This window comes from Microtus ochrogaster, chromosome 5 (genome assembly GCF_000317375.1).
Source record: "Microtus ochrogaster isolate Prairie Vole_2 chromosome 5, MicOch1.0, whole genome shotgun sequence".
Classification (NCBI taxonomy): Eukaryota; Metazoa; Chordata; class Mammalia; order Rodentia; family Cricetidae; genus Microtus; species Microtus ochrogaster.
The window spans coordinates 83497196-83522831 of NC_022012.1; the positions used below are offsets into that span (position 1 = coordinate 83497196).

The 25636-nt window shown below is 41.9% G+C and overlaps 1 protein-coding gene across 7 annotated transcripts in view; it reads left to right on the forward strand.

Annotated features, from left to right (window-relative positions):
- The window catches only part of Lrrfip2 (LRR binding FLII interacting protein 2), a 104846-nt gene that overhangs the window by 20656 nt on the left and 58554 nt on the right, over positions 1-25636 (forward strand). For all 7 annotated transcript variants that reach the window (XM_026779008.1, XM_026779004.1, XM_026779005.1 and 4 more), the window contains exon 4: positions 17186-17272. In XM_026779008.1, coding sequence (XP_026634809.1) covers positions 17186-17272 — 87 coding nt within the window. The remainder of the gene's footprint in view (positions 1-17185; positions 17273-25636) is intronic.

The following is a 25636-nucleotide window of genomic DNA, read 5'->3' on the forward strand; positions in this document are numbered from 1 at the left end:
GGGAGCACAGATGATGCTCACAGGTGCTGGGGAGGCAGACGTTTGTTTGTCAGAAGCTGCTGGAGATTTGCTAGGAGCAAGACTGGCCTCTCACATACAAATAAATCTTTCCTGGTAAAATGTTCTTAGATTTGTATCACTTCTGAATTTGATTTTCTGAGAATTCATCTGAGATTAATTTTTCATTATAATTATGTGGATTATGTATATTTCAGGCACCTCACTTAGGATACTTAAAATTTGGAGTTCTGAGAACTGTGTTGTGACTCACTGAGCCTCATACCTCCCAGAGCTGCTGGGTGAATTTATTTTCTTTCTATCTATCTATCTATCTATCTATCTATCTATCTATCTATCTATCTATCTATCTATCTATCGATCTATCGATCTATCGATCTATCGATCTATCGATCTATCGATCTATCGATCTATCGATCTATCGATCTATCGATCTATCTATCTAGTGGTTGTTTTTTGAGAAGCCCAGGCTGGCCTCAAACTCCCTATATAGCCAATAATGACTTTGAACTTCTAGCCCTCCTGTGTCTACCTCCCAATGCTGGGATTACAAGCATGTGTCATCATATCTGGCTTACATGATGCTGGAGCTGGAGCCCAGGGCTTTGTACATGCTACGCAAGCAGCACCAACTTAGCTTAATCTTGCAACTGTGCCGGAGTTTTTGTGTTTAATTCTTTTAGATACTAACAGAGCTTCGAGGAAGTTTTTGTTTCTATTTGTTCATGACTTCAGGCGGGGTAAGAGGCAGTGGAAAGGATTGGGGGATGGGAAGGGACATTGCTTTTGGATTCTTTGCAGCATTTCCTGTTGTATGTGTGTATTTAGGATAGCTCTCAGCTGGGGCTTCTTCCTGAGGCTCCAACTGTGTTTCAGATTCTGACTGTAGCTGTGGACTTGAAAGGTCAAGTAAACTCATTCAGCATTAGCCTTGTTTCCTTTGGACTTACTGCAGAGTGCATAGTCTTTGTTTCCTCTTGAAAGCTAGCTAGTATTTGAATTATAAATAAAACCATTTAATTGTGATTTTATTTGTATGAAATATCAGGGTAGGCATAACCATAGCTAGGAGCATTAGGGAGTGACTTCTCAGATGTTTGATAATGGAACCTTCTGGAATTTGGTAATAGTGATGATTGTGTAACTCTATGATTCTACTAAAAATACTGAATTATCTACTCTAGAAGGGTGAACTACTAAAAAATTTTCAGTCAGGTAGGTTGGCAGTGATATCTCTTTGCTATTTTAATTTGAACTTTTTTGTTGTTGGTATTTAAAAGTTATTTCTCACATAGGCTAGCCCTAGTCTCAAATTCCCTATGAAGACCTTGAAATTTGACTTGTGTGTGTGTGTGTGTGTCTCACATAGGCTAGCCCTAGTCTCAAATTCCCTATGAAGACCTTGAAATTTGACTCTCCCGAGTCTATCCTGTTCCCCACACCCTTTTAGAATTCCTTTGTATTGTGTGTGTTTGTACACAAACATGGAGGCCAGACTTTGACGTGGAGTGTCTTCCTTAATTGCTCTTTTCCACCCTTTTATATTTGAGTGTTTGTGTGTGTGTCTGTGTGTGTGTGTGTGCGCGCGCGCGCGCGCGCCGCTGTATGCCTGTGAGGACAGAGGACAACTTTCAGAAGTCATTTTCTCCTGCTGTGGGGTCTGGGGCTCAGACTCAGATCATCAGGCTGTGCATCAAATGCTTTTACCCTCTGCACCCAGTTGCTCCCCTACTTCATGTTTGTGGAAGAGGATCTCTCACTGAACCTGGAGCTGGTCCCAGGGGTCCTCTTGTCTCTCGTTCCATTCAGCGCTGGGATTACAGGTGTGCACTGCTTTTTTACGTGAGCTCTGTGGGACTGAAGGATGGTTTTCATGCTTGCTTAGCAGGCATTTTAGTGTAGAAGCCGAGTTTTGTAGAAGAGTATTTGGAGTAACATTACTGAAAAATTGAGTAGGAGAGTATTAAGGTCATCTAAAAGCTGACCATAAAGTTACTTTAGAAGCCAGATATTTTTTTTAAAGATTTATTTAGTTATTATTTATACAGTATTCTCAGTACTCTGCCTGCAAGCTAGAAAAGGGCACAGATCTCATTACAGATGGTTGTGAGCTACCATGTGGTTGTTGGGAATTGAACTCAGGATCTTTGGAAGAGCAGGCGGTGCTCTTAACCACTGAGCCATCTCTCCAGCCCCAAAGCCAGATATTTTTAAACTACAAATGATATTTTTAGAATAAAAAAAAACAGTCCTTTACATTGATGCTAAGTATTTCTATAAGTTACATACTTTTAGGTAAAAATTAAAATTACTGAAGTGTTTGGTTTAAAACTGGAGATGTGTTGGGGAGAGGGTTAAGTGGTAAAAGCACTTGCCCCACAAACCTGGCATGTTCAGATCCCAGAAGCTCATATAAAGAGCCAGCTGTGATAGCACACATCTGGAATCCTTTCATACTTATGGTGAGATGAGAGGAGGAGGCAGGAAGATTGCCTGAAAGTTTGAGGGCCAGCTAACCTGAAGTATCTAGCACCGCAGAAACGAGAGATTCTGCCTCCGCAAAGTGGAAAGAAGAACCACTCTCAAAATTGTCCACTGAACCTACATGTATGTGCTTGAGCATTATGTGTACACACCACACACATCCATGCAGATCTACATACCATCACATGCACATAATACAAACACACACATAGATTATCTACACATGTGCCCTGGAGCATATGTGTACATACCATATACCACACACACAAGGGAATAAAATTTGTTTTTCTGAAAATGTGGAAGCATTTGCCCTCCCCCCATTTTTAAACAGTCACACATGATGAGTGGTGCTTTGGGAAGGAACTGAAGCCTCTAGAAAGGGCCACAGACAGGCTTCTTTTTCTGTAATGTGTTTAATTATAATTTATAGAATCTCTTAGGTATTCAATATAGCTTGCTCATATCCATCCCTCACAGCTCTGCCTGTCTTCCTCATAACCTTTTTTTTTTTTTTTTTAAATAGCTCACAAAGTCCAGTTTGGGCTTCCTGTATGCACATGGGTGTGGGTACATTGCCGGAGCATGAGCAGTCTCCCAGAGATCACACCCCTGAGAAAATTGACTCTCCCTTTCCCAGCAGCCATCAGTTGCCAGTAGCTCTTTGGCTAGGGGTGGGGCCTTGTGAGAGCCTCCCCATCGTGCTGAAATGTTGACTGACTTGATCTTTTGTGAGTCTTGTGTGGACAGTCATAGCTGCTGTGAATTCCTCAGTGGCAAGAGCCCTGTCATGTCCAGAAGATGGGTTCATAGCAGACTTCCCCAATCTCTGACTCTTAACTATCTGATTTTCTTTTAGGCAACCTTGATTCTTTTTAGTAGCTGTGTAATATTCCATTGTGTGTGTGTGTGTGTGTGTGTGTGTGTGTGTGTGTGTGTGTGTGTGATCTTTTTGTTTATAGGTTCATCTGTTGATTCTGCTTTATTGAATTGCTGTCTATTGCCTAAGGACATAATAGGCATTCAGGCATCTAGGAGAACCAGAAGTTTATAGGTTTTGATTATAGATTAACATCCCGAGGAAAAGGGTAGAAAGAGGTAGATTATGCTTAGGTGAAAAGACACTTTCTACCAGGCTTTATGAAGTGGCAGCCATAAGAGCTGGTCAGAGCTGATGGTAATGCTGCTATTCTTAGGAATTGATTTACTTTTAGGTCATGGTAAATAAAAGATTAAAACATACTTTTGGCAAGTAAAAAGCTTTCTTAAAATTGGAAGAATTATCATAGCAGGAATTATGAGTATTAATTCCAGCTTTCACTTAAGGCTATAGTTTCTTTTTTAAAACAAACATGAACTTTGGTTTTCTTATTTGTTGTGTTTTGTTTGTTTCTCTGATTTTTGAGACAGGGTCTCTCTTTATAACCCTGGCTATCCTGGAACTCACTATATAGACCAGGCTAGCCTCAGACTTACAGAGACACTTGCCTCTGCCCTGATAAAGGTGTCTGGTACCACCTGGCTGTTTTTGTTTGTTTGTTTGTTTGTTTTAAGACAGGATCTCCCTATGTAGTGCTTGCTGACTGACTGGGAGTTCCCTATGTAGACATGGTCCACCATACCTGGCAATGTTGGACTTGTAATAGTCATTCAGCACACATTTATTGAGCACCTATTTTGTGTGGACACTGCTGTGCTTAGAGGGTATGGAGTAGACTATCATAGCAGGTAGCTTACTCTAGGGGGAAATAGACATTGAAGACCACGGAATGGATTCTTCCTCAAATTTTAGATATTTAGCAATTTCTTTTTGTCTTGAGAACCAGTTATTTGTGTGCTATAGTCACTGGCATTCTCAGAATTGAGGAAATATGTAATATGTGTATTTATAACTTTGTTAAGTGCTTTGAGAGAACAGTAAACAGTTTCATTAGAGAGTGTGCCACAGGGGACATGTTTGAGGGCCTTGGGAAGGCTTCCTTGGAGGAAGTGGCCTTTCACCTGAGGTTTGAAGGATGAGGGATATTCCCCGAGGGAAAGGGAGTTGTCAGAATTTTTCGAAAGCTTGTGAGGCTGAAGGAGTGTGGAGAATCAAGGACTAAGAGCAGTGGCTGACGTTTATCCAGTGTTGGTCATTGTACACTGTCTCAGTACTTCAGCGGACAGCCACAGACCTTTTCATGCATCACCTTTTCATCAGAATTAATAAAAGCCATGGAGGCATCAAGTAACTTTGCCAAAACCATGATGCCAGGAAAGGCTAGCACTGGAATTTCCCATGGTTCCTGCCCTCTCAACTGTGGTGCCTCTAGTTTCCTCAGGGTGACAACCAAGACAGAGGAGAAGAAAAAGGAATTAGCTAATTCAAGTTAGTGGTTTGCAGTTGGGGGCTAGTTTTGTTCCTTGGGGATGTTTGGCAATGTATGTAGACATCTGTGTCTGTCACAGTGAAGGGTGGTGTGGGGAAGGTGGCCTGGCAGCTGTGGGTAGACGTTGAGGATGTTGCTAAACTCCCAGCCCAAGCATGAGCAGGGATGAGGTTGAGAGTCCTGATGATAGACTCATGGTTATGTTCAGAAGATTTAGTCTGTGCTAAAAGCTAAGCGAAGAAAAATCTGACTTATGATACCAATATTCTCTTCAGGATAAAATATTACTACTTTAATATACATATCTCCTTCTTGATATAATGGTATATCCGATTCAAAAATCACATCTGGCTTTGTAGTTGAACTGTGGTTCTTCTTCTCTACATTCAGAATTTCTGTCTCATATCAGAAGAGCCACCTGGTGTGGGACAGAAGAAAGATAAAAATGTTATCAAAACTCTGCTTTCAAAATTTCAACTTCTCCCCATAGCTATTTTTGCCTCTCTGTTAGCTTTCTTTGAATAAATATCTATCAAAATAAAAAAAAACGCAATGGGGGAAATATTGAAGGTTTTTTGCAAGGGAGTGACATGATCAAAAGGACGGCTTATTATAGGTTGGAGATTGTATCACAGAAGAGTGAGTCACGAACCACAGGTAGTGGGGGTGGTTGGAATGGGAAGATAAGTAGCTGGTGCTTTGTGAATAGCTATGGATGGGCGGCAGAGACAGGACTCTGGCGAATACGTCTGGATGGATGGTAGGGAGCATCAGAATGAGGAGGGGAGAGCATGATTGCTTGTTGGCATGTGTTGTATTTCAGGTGGCTATGAGATAACCACATAAAGTTTTCAGGGTGTTTGAGAATACGGACTGGGAGCTCAAAGGTGAGAGGTGGGCTTTAGCAGATTCTTGATACTTGGATGTGATGTTGTATATGGAAGTTACTGAACTCAGCGTGTGGATGCCATCATCTAGGGCAAAAGGTGAAGATGGCTTCTCTTCGCTGAGTCCTAGAGTTCCAGGTCAAGTTAGAATTTTATCTGAGACCTATTTTTACTTTATGTATTTGATTCAGATTATTCTGTGCAAATTGGATTTGTCAGAAAAATTAATTTCATATGATTCAGAATTACTCCTATTTGTAGTTTAAACATGTTCTCAATGTTGATTTGCAAAATTCTTAAATGATTATGAAACAAGTCATTTTTTCAGTTATGAGAAGTGAATGCTTTTCATTTCTACCCAGTTTTAAAAAAATCAAAATCTCTTTTCTGCTTATTGATTACTTACTAGCACGTCCTCTGAGAGCAGGCCAAAGTTATGACTTGACCCAGAATTCTTTCAGGTGTCTTGGTGCATGAGTTGAGCCAGTCTCTGTTGCTCCCTTATCCTCAGCTGAGGAGAGAAGGTGGAGGTAGAGCTGAAGCACCTCTTTCACTCCTGCTCATCTACCCTACTCCTTCTGACGTGGCCTAGTCACCCACTCTAGGAAGACCAACCACTGTTGCTCTCAGTATCGCAAGTCCCTTGGTTAGTTGTCTTGTCTGGAATTAAGGGAATATTGTTATTCTAAAGGATTCATTTTGTCTAGGTGAGATGGAGACATTCACTGTCACCATATCCTTCAGTCCCAGTACTGTAAATGGGAAGACACTGTTGGCAGCACACACACACACACACACACACACACACACACACACACACACACACACACACACACCCCGCTTTTACATGCTGGCTCACATTCCCTCCCTGGGTCAAACTGTACCATTGCAGAGCCAACGGTTTGCTTTACTTGGGCTATTTATTGGTTTGTATCCAGACCCTCAGTAATTAAACTGCTTAACCTTAGATTTCCTTTCTTATTTGGTAAGATTGTTTTTTAAAGATTTTCTGTCAGAAGGTCTTTTGACTAAAAAGATGAAACAGTTGTTTGACATTAGGAAAAGATGAGTTAAATTTTCTAGATTTTATTATTTTGGCTTTATCTAATACACATTAGTGCTTTTGTTCAGAAAAAATTAAGTATTTGTCCTCAAGTACCAAAACTTCTTTAAAAAATGGTTTAATACATTTCAAGATCTAATTAAGAGAAATAGTATCTCACATTTTGTATCTAAGGGAAGTTGCTAGGAACATGGAGTAATAACTTTTATTTGTTAATTTGGAAACCATGGCAACACAATAAATATTATGTCTCTTAATTTGTCTTTCAGTGCTCTTTTGGCCTGAGTGCCATAGAAGAATAAACAAAATTAACCCAGTAAATGCTGAGTATGAGCTACCTGAGTTAGTCATTTTTCTTGAGTGTTTCATGTTTTTTTTTTTTTGAGACAGTCTCATTATATAGCCCTGTATGACCTCAAATTTATGATCTTCCTACTTCAGACTTCCAAGTGCTGGTATTATAGGCCCATACCTTTATACACCTAGTGAATGAGAAAAGATTCACTCCAAGTCAGGCTGGCCTCAGACTCATAGTGGCCTCCATGCCTCAGTTCCCCAATTGTCTTCAGGTACAAAGAGTGGAAAGAGCCTAATGTGGAGAACTGCTGGGCTAGTAGCTCACTCCCTGCAGTGAGTACAGCTGGAGGAGGCATGCTGGAGGAGGCGTGCAGTCAGAAAGGGATTTTCTGCTAAGGCTTGGAATTGACTTTGAGATGATGGAGGAAGGTTATTGGTTAATTATAATAAAGAAACTGCTTGGCTCTCATAGGTTAAAACAGGTGGGTGGAATAAACAGAACAGAATGCTGGGAGGAAGAGGAAGTGAGCTCAGACTCGACAGCTCTGTTTTTGAGCATAGACGCCATGCTCCCCTCTCCCAGGCAGAGGCGATAGCTCTGCTCTCTGAGGCAGACGCATGAAGCTCAGACCCAGGATGGACGTAGGCTAGAATCTTTCCCGGTAAGACTGATGCTACACAGATTATTAGAGATGGGTTTTTCGGGATATGAGAATTAGCCTGTAAGGGCTAGAGTTAATGGGCCAAGCAGTGTTTAAAAGAATACAGTGTCCGTGTAATTATTTCGAGGCATAAGCTAGCAAGCGGCCGGGGTGCTGGGGACGCAGCCCCGCCGCTCCTATTACTACATTGAGAGGTCACAGTCAGATGTGACTACAGAGTAATAACCCTAGCTACCATGGATGCATCTGGAGGAGGGGAGGTCACAGCTGTGTGTCTTGTTAGGAGATGATGAAAGCATGAAGGAAGGGTGATGGGGAAAGGAGGCTTTAGGGAGACTGGCAAAGGTGTAGAGACTTGTGGGAACTGGGTAGGTAGGATTCAAGGACTGATTGTGGAGGGAGGCTAGGAAAAAGGAAGTCTTCATTTTATCTTCTGGGTGATGGGACAGTAATCGAGGCTGTAAAGAAGGCAGGGAACTTAAAGGGGGTTATACATTTGATTAGGTATTTATTGAGTCTGAAGTTTTTGTGGGACACCATCCATTTTTAACAGCCTGTTAGATCAGGATGATGGGGAGAAACCTGTCTTGGACATAAAGATTTGCTAACTTTTATCAGCTGAAGTCAGTATCTTCCAGGAGAGAAGACAGAATGCAAAGAGCAGGAGGTTAAACCCAGAAACTCTGGTTCTGTTAAAACTTGAAGAATCTAGAAAAGAACTGTGTGTCCACACAGGATTTTGAAGGAGGGATGTTAACCAAAGGCATTAGTGCTGCAGGATGCCAAGAGTGTTCAGGAGGAATGAGGGGTTAGTGATGTCAGCTATCCAGAAAGACTTGAGATAAGAACTTGGAAATTGCACTGGGTTTGGTAGTTAGAGGTCATTAGTGACCTTTGCCTGAGTAGTTTCAGTCCAGTGGTTTGGGCAGAAGCCAGACTGCAGTCGTTTGAACCAAGTGAGAAGTGAGGAGAGGTATGTGAAGACGTGGCTGTAGAGAGGAGACGAGATCTGCGCTGGGGTGGGACTTGTTGCCCTCTTTCTTAAAGATGGGAGAGACCTTGTACCTGCTTTAGATGAACCAATAGAAGGAAAGCGGAAAACAGGAAAGGTGGATGGTTGGGGCAGGGTCCTGGGTGGCTGAGTCCTTCGTGGCAGTTTCGAGGGGATGCGTTGAGAGTGGTGGACTTGGGGTAGCACTGACCCGAAACAGGAGGGCTGACTCTTAAGTGGGACTTCAGAGAGAGGAAAAGGGATGGCATAGAGACTGGGAGACCTGTCCTGGGCAGGAAGATGCTCAGGGAGCGCCTCCTTCAGGCCCCAACCTGTATTTTCTACTTCAAGCATATTCTCAGACATATTTGAAAGATGCCTTCTGTTGTGGAAAAAATTAGCATAAGAGAAGAAATACCTTATGTAGGAGAGAGAAGAAAGATTATATTGCACAACTTTCCCCATGGAGAATAAAAACCATTTACATTGTATTTCTTAGAAATTCTCCCCTTCCAGTTTGTTTAGAACAGTCTGTAGTAATATGGCGTGGTTTTGAGTGGTTCTATTTTGTTTCTGAAAGCATCTGTGGTTCATTGTAATCTTAGAGTATATACTTAAAGACAAACAAAAACACCTATCTGTTTGTGGTTCACTAGGTACTGTTTATAACTTGATGGACCTACCCCAATTTCTAGAATGTATGCATATCTTGTAGTTGGTTAAGTCTTTTTTTCTTTTTCTTTTTGGTTTTTCAAGACAGGGTTTCTCTGTGGCTTTGGAGCCTGTCCTGGAACTAGCTCTGTAGACCAGGCTGGTCTCGAACTCACAGAGATCCGCCTGCCTCTGCCTCCCAAGTGCTGGGATTAAAGGCGTGCGCCACCATCGCCCGGCTTTGGTTAAGTCTTTTGACTCTAAATTGTTAGATACTAGGTCCAGACTATTGTTAAGTAAACATACCTTTGTTCCCCTACCAGTATAATAGTCTCAAGTGAGATGTGCAATAAGGATTTTATTGAAGTAAACAGTGAGCACTGCCCAGGAGATCAAGCAGGCCCCTCCTTTTTGTCTATCCACTGAACAAAGTTTATAACAGGATTGACAGGCTTCGGGTGAGCCTTTGGCCGGAATGCTACAGGGAACCCCAGCAAATTTAACCTAGTCCTTCTGCCTGCTAAGCTGAAGCAGTTACAGAACTTAAATTTAAAATGCAGAAAGCTTGAGAATGCTTTTAGTTTGAGAAGTTGTATTGTGCGTATTCCTTGGGTTTCAGTAGGTTGACCCAATAGTATACAGCAGGGAGTCCTAAGGAAGGGAGAAACTGAAATCACAATTAAGAAGCTTTGAAGGCTCTCAGTGAAAGTGGTAGGAGCTGCTGGAAAAGGGGCAGCCTGCTGGAAGGAAACCAGGGATGGATTAGGTCAGGATTGAGGGGGGTGAGGTGGGCTCCATTGCTGGAGACTGGGGACCCTGGAAGCAAAGCTGCCCACTGGTTGAGTGTGGAATTCGTTTCTCTCACTCTGTCTGTGGCTAGCTCATCCACTAGGGGGTAGAAGTGAAGGCTTTGATTATGGCTGAGAAGTCAGAATTTGTGATGATGAATTAGAATTCTTCAAATTGGCTCAGAACTGAAACTACATAGATGAGCACAAAGGCTGGGCACAGTAGAAGGAGATTAAAGGACTGACCCGGGAACCAGTAGGACCAAAATAGTACAGTTACACAGAAACTGGAGCTCAAAGCAAACCTCTGGTTTGTCTGAGGAGATAGGCTCAGACTTGGTGTATAAATAGACAGGTGGAAGTGCGTGGTTAAGGAAGAGTGGGGACTGCAGAGTGAGTCTCAGGCCGCGGGTCTTGGCTCTGGTATTTGCTATTAGGTGATTATTATTACTATTATTTTGCTATCAGGTGATTATTGGCACGGTATTTGTCCTCTGTATCACAGAGGTTGATTTCGTGGATTAATAGCAACTAGTCATCTATCCTTGCTAGTAAGTCAGTGCTCAAATGTTGCAGTTAGGACAGAGTGAGATCTTGTTTCACCCACTCTCTGCAAAGTGGCCTTTGTTTATTTGTTCGAGATGGAATCTTGTTATGTTGTCCTTGTTGGATTCAAATTCATGGGCTCAAGATCCCCTGGCCTCAGCCTCCAGACTAGCTGGGACTACAGTTGTGTTCCACTGTGCCAGGTGCAAGTTTGGGTTTTGATTTAAGAAGATTATTCTGATAATATTGTTTAATTTTAGGCAAGGTTATCCCTTAACAGACTACTGCAGTTTGAGTTGGATTCTGATCTATTTTCATAAGCTTATTTCTCAGGCCCTGATGTTTAAAGGTTTAATTAGGGTTTATTTAGTAATTGGTCTAAGAAATGCTATATATTCTGTGCCCTTCTGAATTTCCTAATGTTTGTTGTTATTAAATATTCTGACTTAAAAAGAAGTTCAACTCAATATTTCCTAAACCTCCTAGGTCATAAATTCTCCTTCCTCCTGTTTATACATTAAACTTTGTGAACTGGAATTTTGTATATTGTAGTATTTATTTAACTTGAGCTCTCTCTTTCCCTTTCTTGCTGTTTGTCTCTTTTTTTTGTGTGTTTGCATGTACTTGTGTATGTCTTTGAGTCAGGCTCTCATGTAGCCTAGGCTGGCTTCCAACTCACTATATAGGCAAGGATGGCAGACTTTTGGTCTGCCGTTATCTCCTAAGTGCTAGGGCTGCAGGTGTGTGCCTCCACACCTCATAACTTAGGTGGCTTTTGTTGCATTTAGTTTTATCTATTCAAAAAGCCCAACTTAAGGAATCAAACAGAGAGATGTCTCAGCAGCTAAGAGTGCTGAATACTCTTGCAGAGGATCAGGGTTTGATTCTCAGCATCCACATGGCAGCTCCTAATGGTAACTCCAGTCTTAGGGGATCTCACACCTTCTTCTGGCCTCTGTGGTCCCTGCATGTGCATGGTGCACAGACATACATACAGGCAAAACACCCATACAACCTAAAATAAAGGTAAAGCAGGGCATGATGGTGCACACCTTTAATCTCAGCACTCAGCAGGTAGAGGCAGGGGGATTTCTGTGAATTCGAGGCCAGCCTGGTCTACAGAACAAGTTTTAAGGCAGCAAGTAGGTGCTACAAAGAGAAACCTGTCTCCAAAATTCCCCCTCCCCACATAGATACACAACAAAATAAAACAAAATGATATAATTCAGTGACCAACACATGCACGATTTTAGGATATTGCGTGCTTTTAAAGTCTGTCTACTGGGGCGTACAATCATCCCCTCCTATCTAATTGTAAAACATTTCATCAGCCTCCTGAGAACTCCCTTCATAATTAGCAGTTACTTCCTATCTCTTTCCTTCCCGGCAACCAATAGTCTAGTTTCTGTCTGTATAGATTTGCTTATTCTTGGTGTTTTATATAAATAGAGTTACACGTGTCACTTCTCATGCCTGACTTCTTTCACTTAGCAAAGTGTGCTCAAGGTTTATCCATGCTGCAGTCTGTGTCACTCTTGTGTTTGTGTTTAAGGCTGAGTAGCATTCCATCCATGGATACCCACATTCATTTGTCCGCTCACCAGCTGCTGGAGTGTTGCTTGTCTCTCCTTTTCGACTGTTATGAGCAAAGCTCTTGTGAACATTCGTGGAGACATATGTCTTCATCTCCCTTAGGAACACATCTAGGGTAGTTGCTGGGTTTCTGATAACTCTGATTTAAAATCTGGAGAAACTGTCACACTCTTCTAAAGCAGTGTATTCCCCTGTGCCCCTCTACCATTGCTGAGGGCATTCTGGTCTCTCTACATTCTTGATAGCTCTAGTTATTTGGTTTAAAAAATAATCTGTTTTATTATAGCTATTCTAGTAGCTGTGCAGTGTGACTCAGTGGATGTGAGGTCTTTTACTTCTTTTTCCCCTTTCTCATTAAACTTTTCTTTTTAAGCAATTTTTAAAATTTGTGATACATTTTTAATCAAGTTATTTCCAATAAGAAGCATGACTAAAAACAAACAGCAGTAATGACTTAAAACTTCCATCTATACTCAAACAAGTGTCCACATGGCAGTCTTTTTTCTGAAGGCTTTTCCAGTCCGGTCTTCTATGAGATGTTCTCTTTCCACCGACTGGGTAACAAGTGTTAGGGATGATGCTTGGCCTGGGCATACTTGTTGGCCTTCCTAGCCCCGTCACCTTTTTGGAGCAGAGTTAGAGAAGTGTCTTAATGCACACAGAATTGCTGGGGACCTTACCCATGGCAGCTGTACCAGCTTCCTGGAACCGAGGACTGCCTTCCAGCTTTGTTCAGAATGTTGAGTCCTCTTCCCTTCAGCAAACTTGCAGAGTCCAGTAGAGGGGCAGAGCCTGCAGTGATTTGGCCTGGATGGTTCAGGACAGTGATGAGCAGTGGAGGATAAACATTTTGATGGACAGCTCTCTTAGGGATAGCTTCACTCAAAGCCTCACGGCACATTTCAGCACACTACTTCAGTTGTGACAGTGGCTGGAGAAAGGCAGCCACTGTACGGTGAGGACAATAACTTCCCTCAGCTCACAGGGACTATATAACACCACCAGTTTTGTAAACATCTTGGAAGGGGAGGCACAAAGGACAAGTTGATGGCAGGATACAGTCTGTAATTGGTGTGGTTCCATTTGCATTGCCACCATGAGTGACATTCCATTCTGTGAATCAAGGCATGTTGGCACTTGACTTAGACCAGGAATTTGGCCCAAATGCTACAGTGTGAGGGTGGTGGCTTATTTCTTAGTGTAAATACTACCTTCCTAAAAAGAGCTTTGTTCCTCTCCTGGCTAAAGGGAGAAACAGTTAGTTGTTTCACACCGAGTGTATAAGCTAGAAGGTATGTTCAAGTCATGTGCCTGCCAGCTTTTTTTTTTTTTTTAAAATTTCAAGACAGGGTTTCTCTGTGTAGCAATGATTGTCCTGGAACTCACTCTGTAGACCAAGCTGGCCTTGAACTCAGAGATGCATCTGCTTCTCAAGTGCTGGGTGTAAAGGTGTGTGCTACCATCATCCAGTAGTCTGTCAGTTTTTTGAGAGACCAGCTTTAAACTTGCCATCTGCAGCACCAACAGTCAAGACAGCATAGGCAGTCTGTAATGGTGCACCTGTCATCTTTTTTTTAATAAAAGTCTATGCTCTGGGGCATCAGTGATAGTCACTTAATACTTGCAGGTCTCCAAAGTCCACAGGAGATGTCACTGGTTGTTGATGGGGTTTCTGTCCTGCCTGGTTCCCACAATTATGTCCCAAAGAAATCACACCGAGGCTTACATTAGTTATAAACTGGTTGGCCCATTATCTCAGGCATCTTCTTAACTCTTATAACTTATATTAGCCCATTATTCTAGTATATGTTAGCCACATGGCTCAGTATCTTTTTCAGCAATGCAGTCACATCTTGCTTCTTCTGTGTCTGTGCTGGGACTGCAGAGGAGTGTGTTTCCTCCTTCCCAGAATTCTCCTGTTCTCATTGAGCCACCTCTACTTACTGTCTGGTTGTCCCACCTATGCTTCCTGCCTGGCTACTGGCCAATCAGCGTTTATTTAAAATATAATTGACAGAATACAGACCATTCTCCCACACTCATGCTCAGCCCTCACTTTATCTGAAGATCCAGACACTTGAAAGGAACCCTTTCCCATTTCAGTGCCTACTTCATAAGCTTTCAATGTTTTATGTGTCTGAGTGTTTTGCTTACATATATGTATAATAGAAGTTATAAGTTATATATCCTGGGGTTAATCTGGATTAGCATGTCCTGTAGCTATCCTGGGGCTAATCTGGATTAGCATCTGCTATAGCTATCCTGGTGCTAATCTGGATTAGCAATTCCTGTAGCTATCCTGGGGCTAATCTGGATTAGTGTCTGCTGTGGCTATCCTGGGGCTAATCTGGATTAGCAATTCCTGTAGCTATCCTGGGGCTAATCTGGATTAGTGTCTCCTGTGGCTATCCTGGGGCTAATCTGGATTAGCAATTCCTGTAGATATCCTGGGGCTAATCTGGATTAGCAATTCCTGTAGCTATCCTGGGGCTAATCTGGATTAGAGTAAGGATGTGGCCAAGGATGGGGAAATCACTACAAAGCAGAAACCAGAGAGATTTGAAAGTTCCATGTGGCACTTTGAGCTGTTTATGAATTTCCTTGATATTCTGACCTTAACATGAAATGAACTTGCTTATTTAGCAGATGTTGGGACATGAAGTTGTGGGGTGCCAAGAGGCATACAATTCTAAAAGGTTTTATGTGTATGGTTGTTTTGTGCATACATGTTTGTCTGGCTGCTGCTGGTGTGCTTAGTGTCCACAGGTTCCAGAAGAAGGCATCAGATTCCCTAGGACTTGAGTTATAGATAGTTGAAAGCACCATGGGCATGCTGGGAACTGAACTCAGATCCTCAGGAAGATCAGCCAATGCTCATAACACTGAACCATTTCTCTAGTCCTATTTTTTTTAAAAAATTGTTTTAAACACATTGTACGTGTGTGTGCACGTGTGCAAGTGTGCGTGTGTGTTTGATAAGAACTTGCATGAGTCAGTTTACTCCCTTCTACCATGTATGCCCCAGGATTGATGGTCAGATTAGGTGACAAGGGCCTTTACCTGCGGAATCATCTCCCTGCATTCCACTTTAAAGACAAGGTCTCTCTGTGTAGCTCTGGCTGGCCTGGGATTCACTGTGTAGACCAGGCTAGTCTTGAAATTTTATTGAGTCCCTACTGCTTTTGTCTCCTGGATGGTGGGATTACAGGTGTGTACAGGTATACATGTGTATACCACCACACCTGGCATATCATTTTAATATAAAGTTATAAAGATGCATAGAGATATGAGTGTTTAGTATTTATGAAAGATGTAATGGGAATAATCATCACATATTGTGGGAACTCTTTCCTGGGGAGATGTAAACAAATGTCTAGTTCTTTATTAGAGGGTATCAGCAATAAACCAAAGTATGATTCTACTAACTTTAATCAGGCATACTTACAGAGCATGGTTGGGTAGTTACTTATAGGAGCAAAGCAGCCATATCACCCCAAAGTTTCACCCTATGGAGAATGATGACTTTGCATAGCTGCTTGCTTATATGGAGTCTCCCTGTCAGTTAACCTGCCATAGTGTATACACTAGTACCTCCTTAGACCACAAGGCCATGTGCAGTTTGGGGCAGTGTCATACTCAGTGGGCAGAGGACAGGAAGCAGAGGGGGTGTTTAAGATAAGAGGTTGAGTGTCTGATCCTCCCCACCCCTCCTCCTTTGAGGGAATGCCAACAGTTAACAGGCCCCATCCTGAGGGTCTACAATTGTTCACAGCTGCTCTGATGAAGGTGATGGCTGTTGTGCCCCAAGGATAGTACTAGACAACTTCCTGAAAGTAGTCTTTTAGCTGAGTGAAAGACAATGGGCAGTGCTTTCTGCCAAGCAGGTAGTCTATGAGGAGAGCCTTAGAAAACTATCAGGCAAAGAAGGGGATGGGTGACTGGCCTACGAGGAGCAGCTCCCAAATGTGAGGAGCCTTCTTTCTGCTTTTGCCTCTCCGCTCCTTCTGTTTGTGCAGCCCCTCCACTTCTTACCCCATCTGAAATGTCTTTGTCAATTCTGTGGCCTCATAGAAGATGGTCTTATAGGGCAGGTGCTAGAGGAATGGATTTCTGAGGAGGTCTAGTCCAAGCAGGAGATGGAGCTTTCCTGCTGTGGCTCCATTTCCATCAAATGCCCAGATAGCTGATGATTAGAGATTAGTGGTTGCCAGGAGCTAATGGGGAGATAAAACAGGAAGGAATTATTCATGTATGTGGACTTTCTCTTTGTGGTTCTTTGAGTTAATAATGATAGTTGTGCAGTCTTATGACTGTGCTGAAAGCACCAAATTACATTCTTTAATAAGATTGAACTATCACTATACCACCTGAACACAACTGCTCTCCTTTAAAAATGGTGAATTATCTCTGATGCTTAAATTGTATTTCAATTTAAGAGGGAGGGGAAGGAATGAAAGAGACGGAAAACCTGAAACAAGCAGAGATTGAGACACTCAGTGATAGTTTAAATATTAGCAATATTGAAAATGAAATAGCAGCCATTTCTTAAGTTTTTAGTCTGCACAATTAATAAGGACAGAAATATGGGAATAGAGCAAGTTTTGGGGAAATAAGTAGTGAGCTGTGTATTTCATGTGTAACCAAGGCAGACAGGTAAAGATAATGGCCCTGATTTGAAGAAAGATTTTTGAGACTAGAGAAAGAGGGCAATGTGTGAAAGTTGGCTGAAGTCAGTCAAACTTGTTGACAGGTGATATTTTCTTTTTCCTTGGGAGATGTGTGCTGCTGTTCCTTCTTGCCTAGTCTGGTCTATAAGCTGAGCTTTGTGTTACTTTTCAGGCAGAAGCAAGGCTAGCAGCAAAGCGGGCTGCCCGGGCTGAAGCGAGAGACATCCGCATGAGGGAACTGGAGCGACAGCAAAGAGAGGTAACGCCAAGTGTGTGTGGTGTATTGGGGTGAGGGATAAAAAGCCAGGTTGGATCTCATCCTCTTGAGTCTCTGTTTCCAGGGCTCAGGAGTCCAAGGGTTGCTGTGAGGTAGTGAGAGGGATGTCCCCAGGCTAGACACGTTTTTTTCTCTTCGGGGTGCTCTCTCCTCCACTTGAATGTAGGTCTAGGTCTTGTTCTCCTAGGTCAGCAACTGCGTTTTCTTTTTAGATAAACCATCTGAGAATGAACACAGAGAGGAGGGCATTGCAGACAATATAAAAGCTCTGGCCCCAGGGTGGCAAAACTAAAGACTCCTTCATTCTTCACTTCATAATCCCAGTTCTCTGCCTTTGAAATAGTTAACTTAGGAAGTCTGTTCTGGACATTTTTCTATATATTTTTACAGTAATTATGGTTTCTGCCCACAGTGTTACCATCCTCACTGTCAACCCTTATACTTCCATAGGATGTGGGGAGACACCTCTATAATGGTCTTTGTGCTAAATGAGGACCGGCCTGGGAGTTTTCGAATGGGAGGTTTTGACATGACAGATGTGCAGGTTCAAGTAGAGACATGACAGTGAACCCCGACTCCCCCAGAGAGCATACTTAGTAATGTAGAAAAATGTTCATGTAAGAATATAGGGAGAACCCCAAAGTATAAAATTGATAGAACACCCCAAAACAAACCAACCAGTGCCAAAATATAGGACCAGAAAAACTGGTTTAATCAGTACTTTGACTTGACGGCCTGTAGTTATAATTGGTCCTCTGTTTTTCTGTAGTCTACATATTTATATTATGCTTTTGTCTTCAGAAAAATGGAGAAAAGTAAAATAGGTAAATGAAAACTGAGCTAAGATAAGATACTCATTAACTTTTCTTTCTGACATCTACTTGGGTCTGAAAAGTCTCACAAATATTTCAATACTATTTATATAGTGGAAACATCTGTGGAGGAGTAATTTATTTTGATGTTATTGGTAGATTTTCTATTGACAAGTTAATAAAAGAAGTTTATATATTTGTGCTCTAGGCTGATGTAATTTTTCCCCCTTAGTTACAGTTAATATTGGATGCAGTTCTTGGTTTGAAATGTAATGTTCCAATGCATTGTCTCTGTACACCTAAGGTTGTACTAAATTACAAATAGAAGAGACAGTTACTGATAGAGGTTCTGTCCATGCAGAGAACCATGTGTCTTTTTGTTGGTGAACATAGTTTAGAAATCTCTTGTATTTTCAAAGTGTAGCTTTGAGTCACCTACTATTGTTGTCCTGGGCAAGTGTATGTGATAAAGATTTTTTTGGAGAATGCAGTGTTTTGAAAACTGTTCAGTTTATAAAACTTTTTTATTCATAGCCTTCTTCTCATCATTGCTCTGACCGGAAATGGGGGCAGATTCAAAAGTGGCTGGTAGGCCAGGATTGCCTGTCCTGCATGCTGTGATAAACTGTTGAACTAATGCAACACTGCAGCCAAACATTAACTAATGGTTTGCAAAGTAGGCGCTTGGTCTGTGTGAACAGAAGATTATATGGGTCCTCGTAGTCCAGCCGTTTCCTTTTGCTGTGGGTAGCCTCACTTTCACCTCATGGAAGTCCCAGATCAAGAAAGAACGAGTAAATGAATGTGTTTTAGTAGTTTGGGCCAGACTAGAAAATATTAAATACAAACAAAAGCATATGTTGAAAATCTAATATTTCAGTTCTCTGTTCAGGGGATGTGAAGATAACATTTAAAAGAATCATTGATATGTGTGTAGCTAAAACATTGAGAGTCTTGCACTTAGGAAGTTTTTTGTTTGAGGTTTAAAATGTAGTTGGTTAACCTGAGTCTTGACTGGTAGCTAGGACTGGACATACGCAGAAGGTGGGAGCGTGTTTCAGATGGGAGTAATTGCTACTCTTCCCTCCTTCTGCCCGTTCTTTACTCCTTTCAGATTGATTCTTCCTCTCCCTTCCTACCATACTCTTGGCTCCCTTGTTTGTGAGCCTACAGGTTATTGTGATATTCTTGATATAAACTATAAGTGGCTAATAAGTTTTTAGTGAAATGTATGATGTATGACCACGCATAGGACTCTCTGTTGCTAGATGATTCTTTTCACGTCAGTTATTTCTCTTGATTGTAACTGTGTGTGTATGTGTGTGTGTTTGTGTGTGCGTGTGCTTGTGTCACTCTTGTCTTGTTGGGATGTGAGTAGGGAGTACTAGAAACACGAAGTTCCAGAATGAAGGAAGCTACTGTGTGTTAGCACCATGGTGGAGCTTTTTACCTTGCTTTATCATAGGGGGTGCTCTCCATTTTGTAGATGGGCTCTTTAGGTTTTTGTTTTTGTTTTCGGTCAACTTAAATCTAGACATACCTGGGAAGAGAGAATCATAACTAAGGAATTTTATCCATCAGATTGGTCTATGGCCATGTCTGTGAGGTATTTTCTTAATTACTAGTTGATATAGGAAGGCCCTGCCCACTGTGGGTGGCACCATCCCTAGGCAGGTTGGCCTAGCTATGTGAGAGGTAGCTGAGCAAGCCAGAGGAGGCAACATAGTAATAAGCAGTGTTCCTGCATGGTCTCTGCTTCCGTTCTTGCCTCTAGGTTCCTGCCCAGACTTTTCTCACTGATGAACTATAGCCAGGACAAACCTTTCCTTCCCTAACTTGGTTTTGGTCAGGGTTTTATCACAGCAACACAAAGCATACTAGGACAAGAGACAAAGGAGAGGTGTAGTAATGTAAGCAGCCTGTTTAGTCATTGGCAGAGTCAGGAGTGCCACAGCTGCTGACAAAGGTGAAGCAATCAAGGGGAGGGCTGGAATCTTCCTGCATTTCCGTACAGTCCTGTGCAGCCAGCTTTCCCTGTTTTTCGTGGTTCTGATTTAAAGTTGTGCGCTTCAATCAGCAGCATGTTGGTGTGTGGCTGGAAGAGTAAATGCTGTTTCTAGTGTTTTCTAATGTGAAACTGAAGGAGCAACTCCAGCCTCAGCTTCATGATAATATTTGTAGACAGTGAAGAAGGCATGTTTTTGGGGCTGGGATTTTCTTTTTTTTTTCCATATCTAAACTTTTTATTTTATTTTTTTTTTAAATTTTATTTATTTAGTAAGGATTTCTGCCTCCTCCCCGCCACCGCCTCCCATTTCCCTCCCCCTCCCCTGATCAAGTCCCCCTCCCTCATCAGCTTGAAGAGCAATCAGGGTTCCCTGACCTGTGGGAAGTCCAAGGACCGCCCACCTCCATCCAGGTTTAGTAAGTTGAGCATCCAAACTGCCCAGCCCCCCCAAAGCCAGCACGTGCAGTAGGATCAAAAACCCATTGCCATTGTTCTTGAGTTCTCAGTAGTCCTCATTGTCCGCTATGTTCAGCAAGTCCGGTTTTATGGGATTTTCTTTGACTGAAACTACTGAGTCTTACTTTAAGTGAACTTTTAAAAAGAGTGTGTTTTATTTTCATTAACCAAATTGAATATAACAAGATAATTTTCCAGGAAGTTTTGAAGTTTTTATACTTTATTAATTCTTATGAGAAACTCAGTCGTCCCAGTTAACATCATTGCAGAATCTTTGCTCCATTTGTACGTTGCCATTACCAACATTAGTCTTTCATCCATGACTTAAAATTCTGAGAATACTGGTGCCTCATTTAGAGCAGGCAGACACTCTGCCTCTGAGCTTTATCTCCAACCTGCTTTTTACCGAAGGCGTAAGTCATAAACAATCCCACACCAGTTTGGAATTATGATTAATAGGGTGGTATTTATTTAAAGGGGAAAAAACTTACAGATCACCGTCCCAGACAACAGCTCTCTGAGCAATCAGGAAGAAGTCTAGTCGCCGGAACCGGAGCAGGAAGTAAAGAGAGCAAGAAGGGAAGTAGCCGCTTTTTTAAAGGGAGAGAGACCACGCCCCAGTGGGCTGGTATCTCAGTGGCTATTGGCTGGAGGAGCGGAAGGACCTCCCGCAACATTTTACTTTTTGAGACAGAGTCTGCATTGACCTGGCAGAAATAGTCTGCTGGTCATCAGCCTCCTGCTCTGGATATTTATGTTGTCATTCATGATGGTGGCCAGTCCTTAGACAGCCAGGGAGGAAAAGACTCCCAAAAGTTTGGACTAAATATGTCCCTGTCATTTAAAGCATTGTCATGCTTGAATTGTTCAGTCCTAATAAGACCAACCCAGGATTCTGACTGGTTGTTTCTCATGACTGTGGAGAAGGGAACACTCTGTCTTGTACCTAAGAACACAGTTTGTTGCTGCCTGTTTTCTTAGCTACTGGTGCTATTCCTTAAGGAAAAGCTACTGGCTGTTATATGTATTATTGATCCCACCTGGACAGTGAAGAGGGCTGTTCTTCCAGGAAGGAAGCCCTGAGTTTGTTGTTTCTATGTAACTGAGTCTCAGCAGGGTGGATGCTATTCAAGGTTCTGTGGGCCCATTTATGCTCTGGGAGATCCCTCCTCAACCCTCTGTGTGGTAACTTTCTGTCCTGAAGATAAGGGACCAGATAACACCCTCTCTATGGACCCCAGAACCCAGGGATGGTGGTGCCTGCCTATAATCTTGGCACTTGGGAGGCAGAGGCAGGAGGATTGCCATGATTTTGAGGTTAGCCTTGTTTACTGAGCGAGACCTGTCTCAAAACAACAGAATTCTGGAGTTGTAACCAAAGTTTTTCCAACAGTGTTTCCTTCTAATTTCCTTAGATTGCCCCTTAGCTGCTTTTCACAGTCAGGAGATAATCAGAAATAGCCTCAGTGCTTTGCCTTTCTGCAGAGAGCTGTGCTACTGAGAAAAGATGCCTTTCAGTTCTTAAGGCATGATAAAAATTTGTTTTGTGTTTTCCTTACTGTTTTACGTGAACATATATTTTTCAAATTGGCTTAGAGAAATGTTTTTGGCAGCCTTAGCCATGTGCTGGTAATTAGATTTAAGTTGATTAGAATTAAATTTAGTTTTTCAGTTGTGCATTGTATTAGGGTTTTCTAGAGGAACAGAAGTCATAAGATAAATATATGTAAAAGAATTTATTAATAGCCGGGCGGTGGTGGCGCACGCCTTTAATCCCAGCACTCGGGAGGCAGAGGCAGGCGGATCACTGTGAGTTCGAGGCCAGCCTGGACTACAAGAGCCAGTTCCAGGACAGGAACCAAAAAGTTACAGAGAAACCCTGTCTCGAAAAAACAAAAAAAACAAAAAAAGAATTTATTAAATTAACTTACATTAAAATAATAGCACCCTCACACTTGAGAGGCTGAGATCAGGTAGTTAGTTGCTCGGTCCATTTCACTGGGTGCTTCAGCAGTTGGAATCATCTTACAGGCGCTGCTTTCTAACTGCTGGGAGGTCAACAAGTTGGTATTTGATCTGTCCAACCGATGGGACACCTCACCAGTCTGAATCTGGTGCCAAAACCTGGGGAGCCATTGTTTCTTAATTCATGCTGGAAGGCTGGAGAGCCTGTTCTGTTGTCAGTGACACAGCAGGGACAGGAAGGAAAGTCAACCCTGCTGTAGAAGGGAAGGCCAAGTTACCAAAGGCAGTGGTTCCCCTCTGCCATACCCTTTTAAAATCTGAACTACTACCAGAAGGTACTGCTCGCATTCTGGGTGGGTCTTCCATATCAATTAAGGAAGGACAGTTCTTCAGCTGAGGCTCCCTAATCAGGTGATACTGGCATTTCAAGTACTCAGCTACATGTGGCTGGAGGGCTACCATAATATCACAAATATAACTGTTTCTGTCATCTCTATTGGACAGTGCTTGTTTAAAGTATGGCTTTTGACTGTGAAATAAATGAGCTGTATTCTTTGTGCAAATGAACTAGACAGTATGGAATATAAATTTCACTCTGTAGACTTCTGTAGTCTTTTAGGTCCAATTTATTACCTATCTATCTGTCTGTCTGTCTATCTGTCTGTCTATCATCTGTCTGTCTATCTTTCTGACTGGCTGGCTGGCTGGCTAGCTGACTGGTGTGGTGGTACACCTCGCCTTTATTTTAGCACTCAGGAGGCAGAGGCAGGTGGATCTCTGTGAGTTTGAGGCCAGCCTGGGATTTCCAGAACAGCCAGGACTGTTACACAGAAATCCTGATTCAAAAAACAAACACAAAAACACAAGCTTTTTTTTTAAATCTATTTATTCATTTTAATTTTATGTATAAGTATTTTCCCTGCATTTATGTGTGTGGACCGTTTGCATGGCTAGTGCCTGCAGTGGTCAGAAGAAGGTATTGGATCTTCTAGAGTTACAGATGGTTGTGAGCCTCCATGTAGGTTATGGGAATCAAACCAAGGTTTTTTGGAAGATCAGCAGGTACTGTTAACCACTGAGCCATTTCTCTAGCCCCTGGGTCAGATTTTCAGTGAGGAAAGCCACTTAAATATAGAAGTATATCAATATTTAATAAGATTTTGTTATAGAGTTATTTTGATAATTACATAATTGCAAATAAATAGGGATTCATCTGTCCTTGTATCTTTGATGGGGCTTTGTTCTTCAGGTGGGCTTTTGTTGGTTTTCTTTAGATGTAAGGTCTTAATTATGCTGGCCTGGAACTTACTTTGTAGACCAGGCTCATCTAAACTCAGAGATCCACCTGCTTCTGCCTCATAAACGCTGGAATTAGAGGACTGTACCATCACATCAGGCAGGATGTACTGTCTAGAAGTGTTCTGTGGTTGGTAGAATAGAGTGAAGGGAGAAGTAGGTCTTCAACCTTGGAAATCAGCTTAGTACCCCAAATGATGTCGAGGGGCATGTAAAATTAATTTGCCTGTGTGATACAAGGCTTTCTAATTAGCTTAGAATCAGTTACCACTTAACATGGAGTGTTCTGCTCTGCTAACTTACATGTCTCCTAGACTTTTGTGGTATCACTTACAAAAAATGTAAATTGGTGATATAAATGCCTAGAGATCACAACACCCTGTTGGAAATCAAGTCACCAAATCATGTTTGTATCAAGTGTAGCACTGCATACAGTAGTTGTTAAAAGACAATTAAAAAAAAACACATAAAGATTGAGACCAAAATGAAGCAGTAAGCTGTGGCATTTTGGTTGAATTACTATTTCTGTTTTAAGATAATGGCAATAGATAGCCCCATCTGTTTTTCAGATGCATTGCTGGATTGCTGTGGAGTGTTGTAACATTGGTTCATTTTGATAGGTAGCCCACCTAGACTAGTTAGGTGTAGTTTTTAGTCACAGTGGAAATTACTTTAGCAATTGGGACGTTAAAATTCTGAAAAATGAGCAGTTCCTTACGGTGTCAGGTGATCATATTCTGGGCACTAGCTCTTTGCTGCCCATGACTCAGGCTTTGCTGTCTCCTTGCTGATGCACGATTGTGGAAACATTAGAATTGCACACAGTTAAGTGTACTGCTGGGTGTAGTCAGTCTCCTTATAAGCTGCTTAAGGCATGGCTTAACTATCAACTGTGAAATATTTATGTTATTTCTTAGTAGTTTAATCACATTAACGCACAGGCAGGGGTGTATTTCTGTATTTCTTTTATTTTCCAGTTAGAATAGTGAAAAGAGGGGGAAAACCCCTGAAATGAAAAAACTTCCTTAGAGTGAGCACCAGAGTAAAACCTAAGTATTTTTAAAGCAATGTACATTCTTCTTTATACATATATGACAAAGTAAACATTCCTTCTCACCTGTATAATCTGGCCCTAATAATGAAAAAATAAATGTCTGCTTTCAGTGCTCAACCCAGCATCTATTTGCTAAGTGCTGTTGTGTGTTTTAATCCTCGAATGTGGAGCTCTCTGGGCCACATGCAGATAAGAGTGCTTGGACACATCACAGCTGCTGAGCTGCTGCCTTTCCGTCTGATACATGTGGTGCCACCAAACTCAGCTTTGGATCCTGCTTATCCTAAGAAGGTGCCGCTGTGCTTTTGACTGGCTGGTTTTTGCTCCTTTGCTCTGATAAACAATTACTTGTTCAGTGAATAATTATCCATGTGCTTTCTTCTTCCCCAGGAAGATTCAGAGAGGGCCAGGTATTCTCACCGGTCTGGCCATCACCGTTCTTACCTGGTTTGTAGTGTTATGTAAACTTGCCCGTGGTGCTGTTCCTCATTGTCTTCATGAAGTCAGACCTTTAATATGCTTGCTTTTATTTTTATCAGGGATTAGAGGATACATTGTCTCTTCGAAGCCTTGGCAGTCACAGGGTTGGTATTCTAAGTTGTTTACATCAAATAGCAAAGCTTTTAACAATAATTTTCCCTCAGCATCCGTGATTATCTGAGCAGTCCAGCAGTGTCCATTTATGCCTCTTCATAACATACGTGAACAATGCTGGCAAAGCTCCGTATTAGAAAGAGATGTTTTCTCTCAAATTA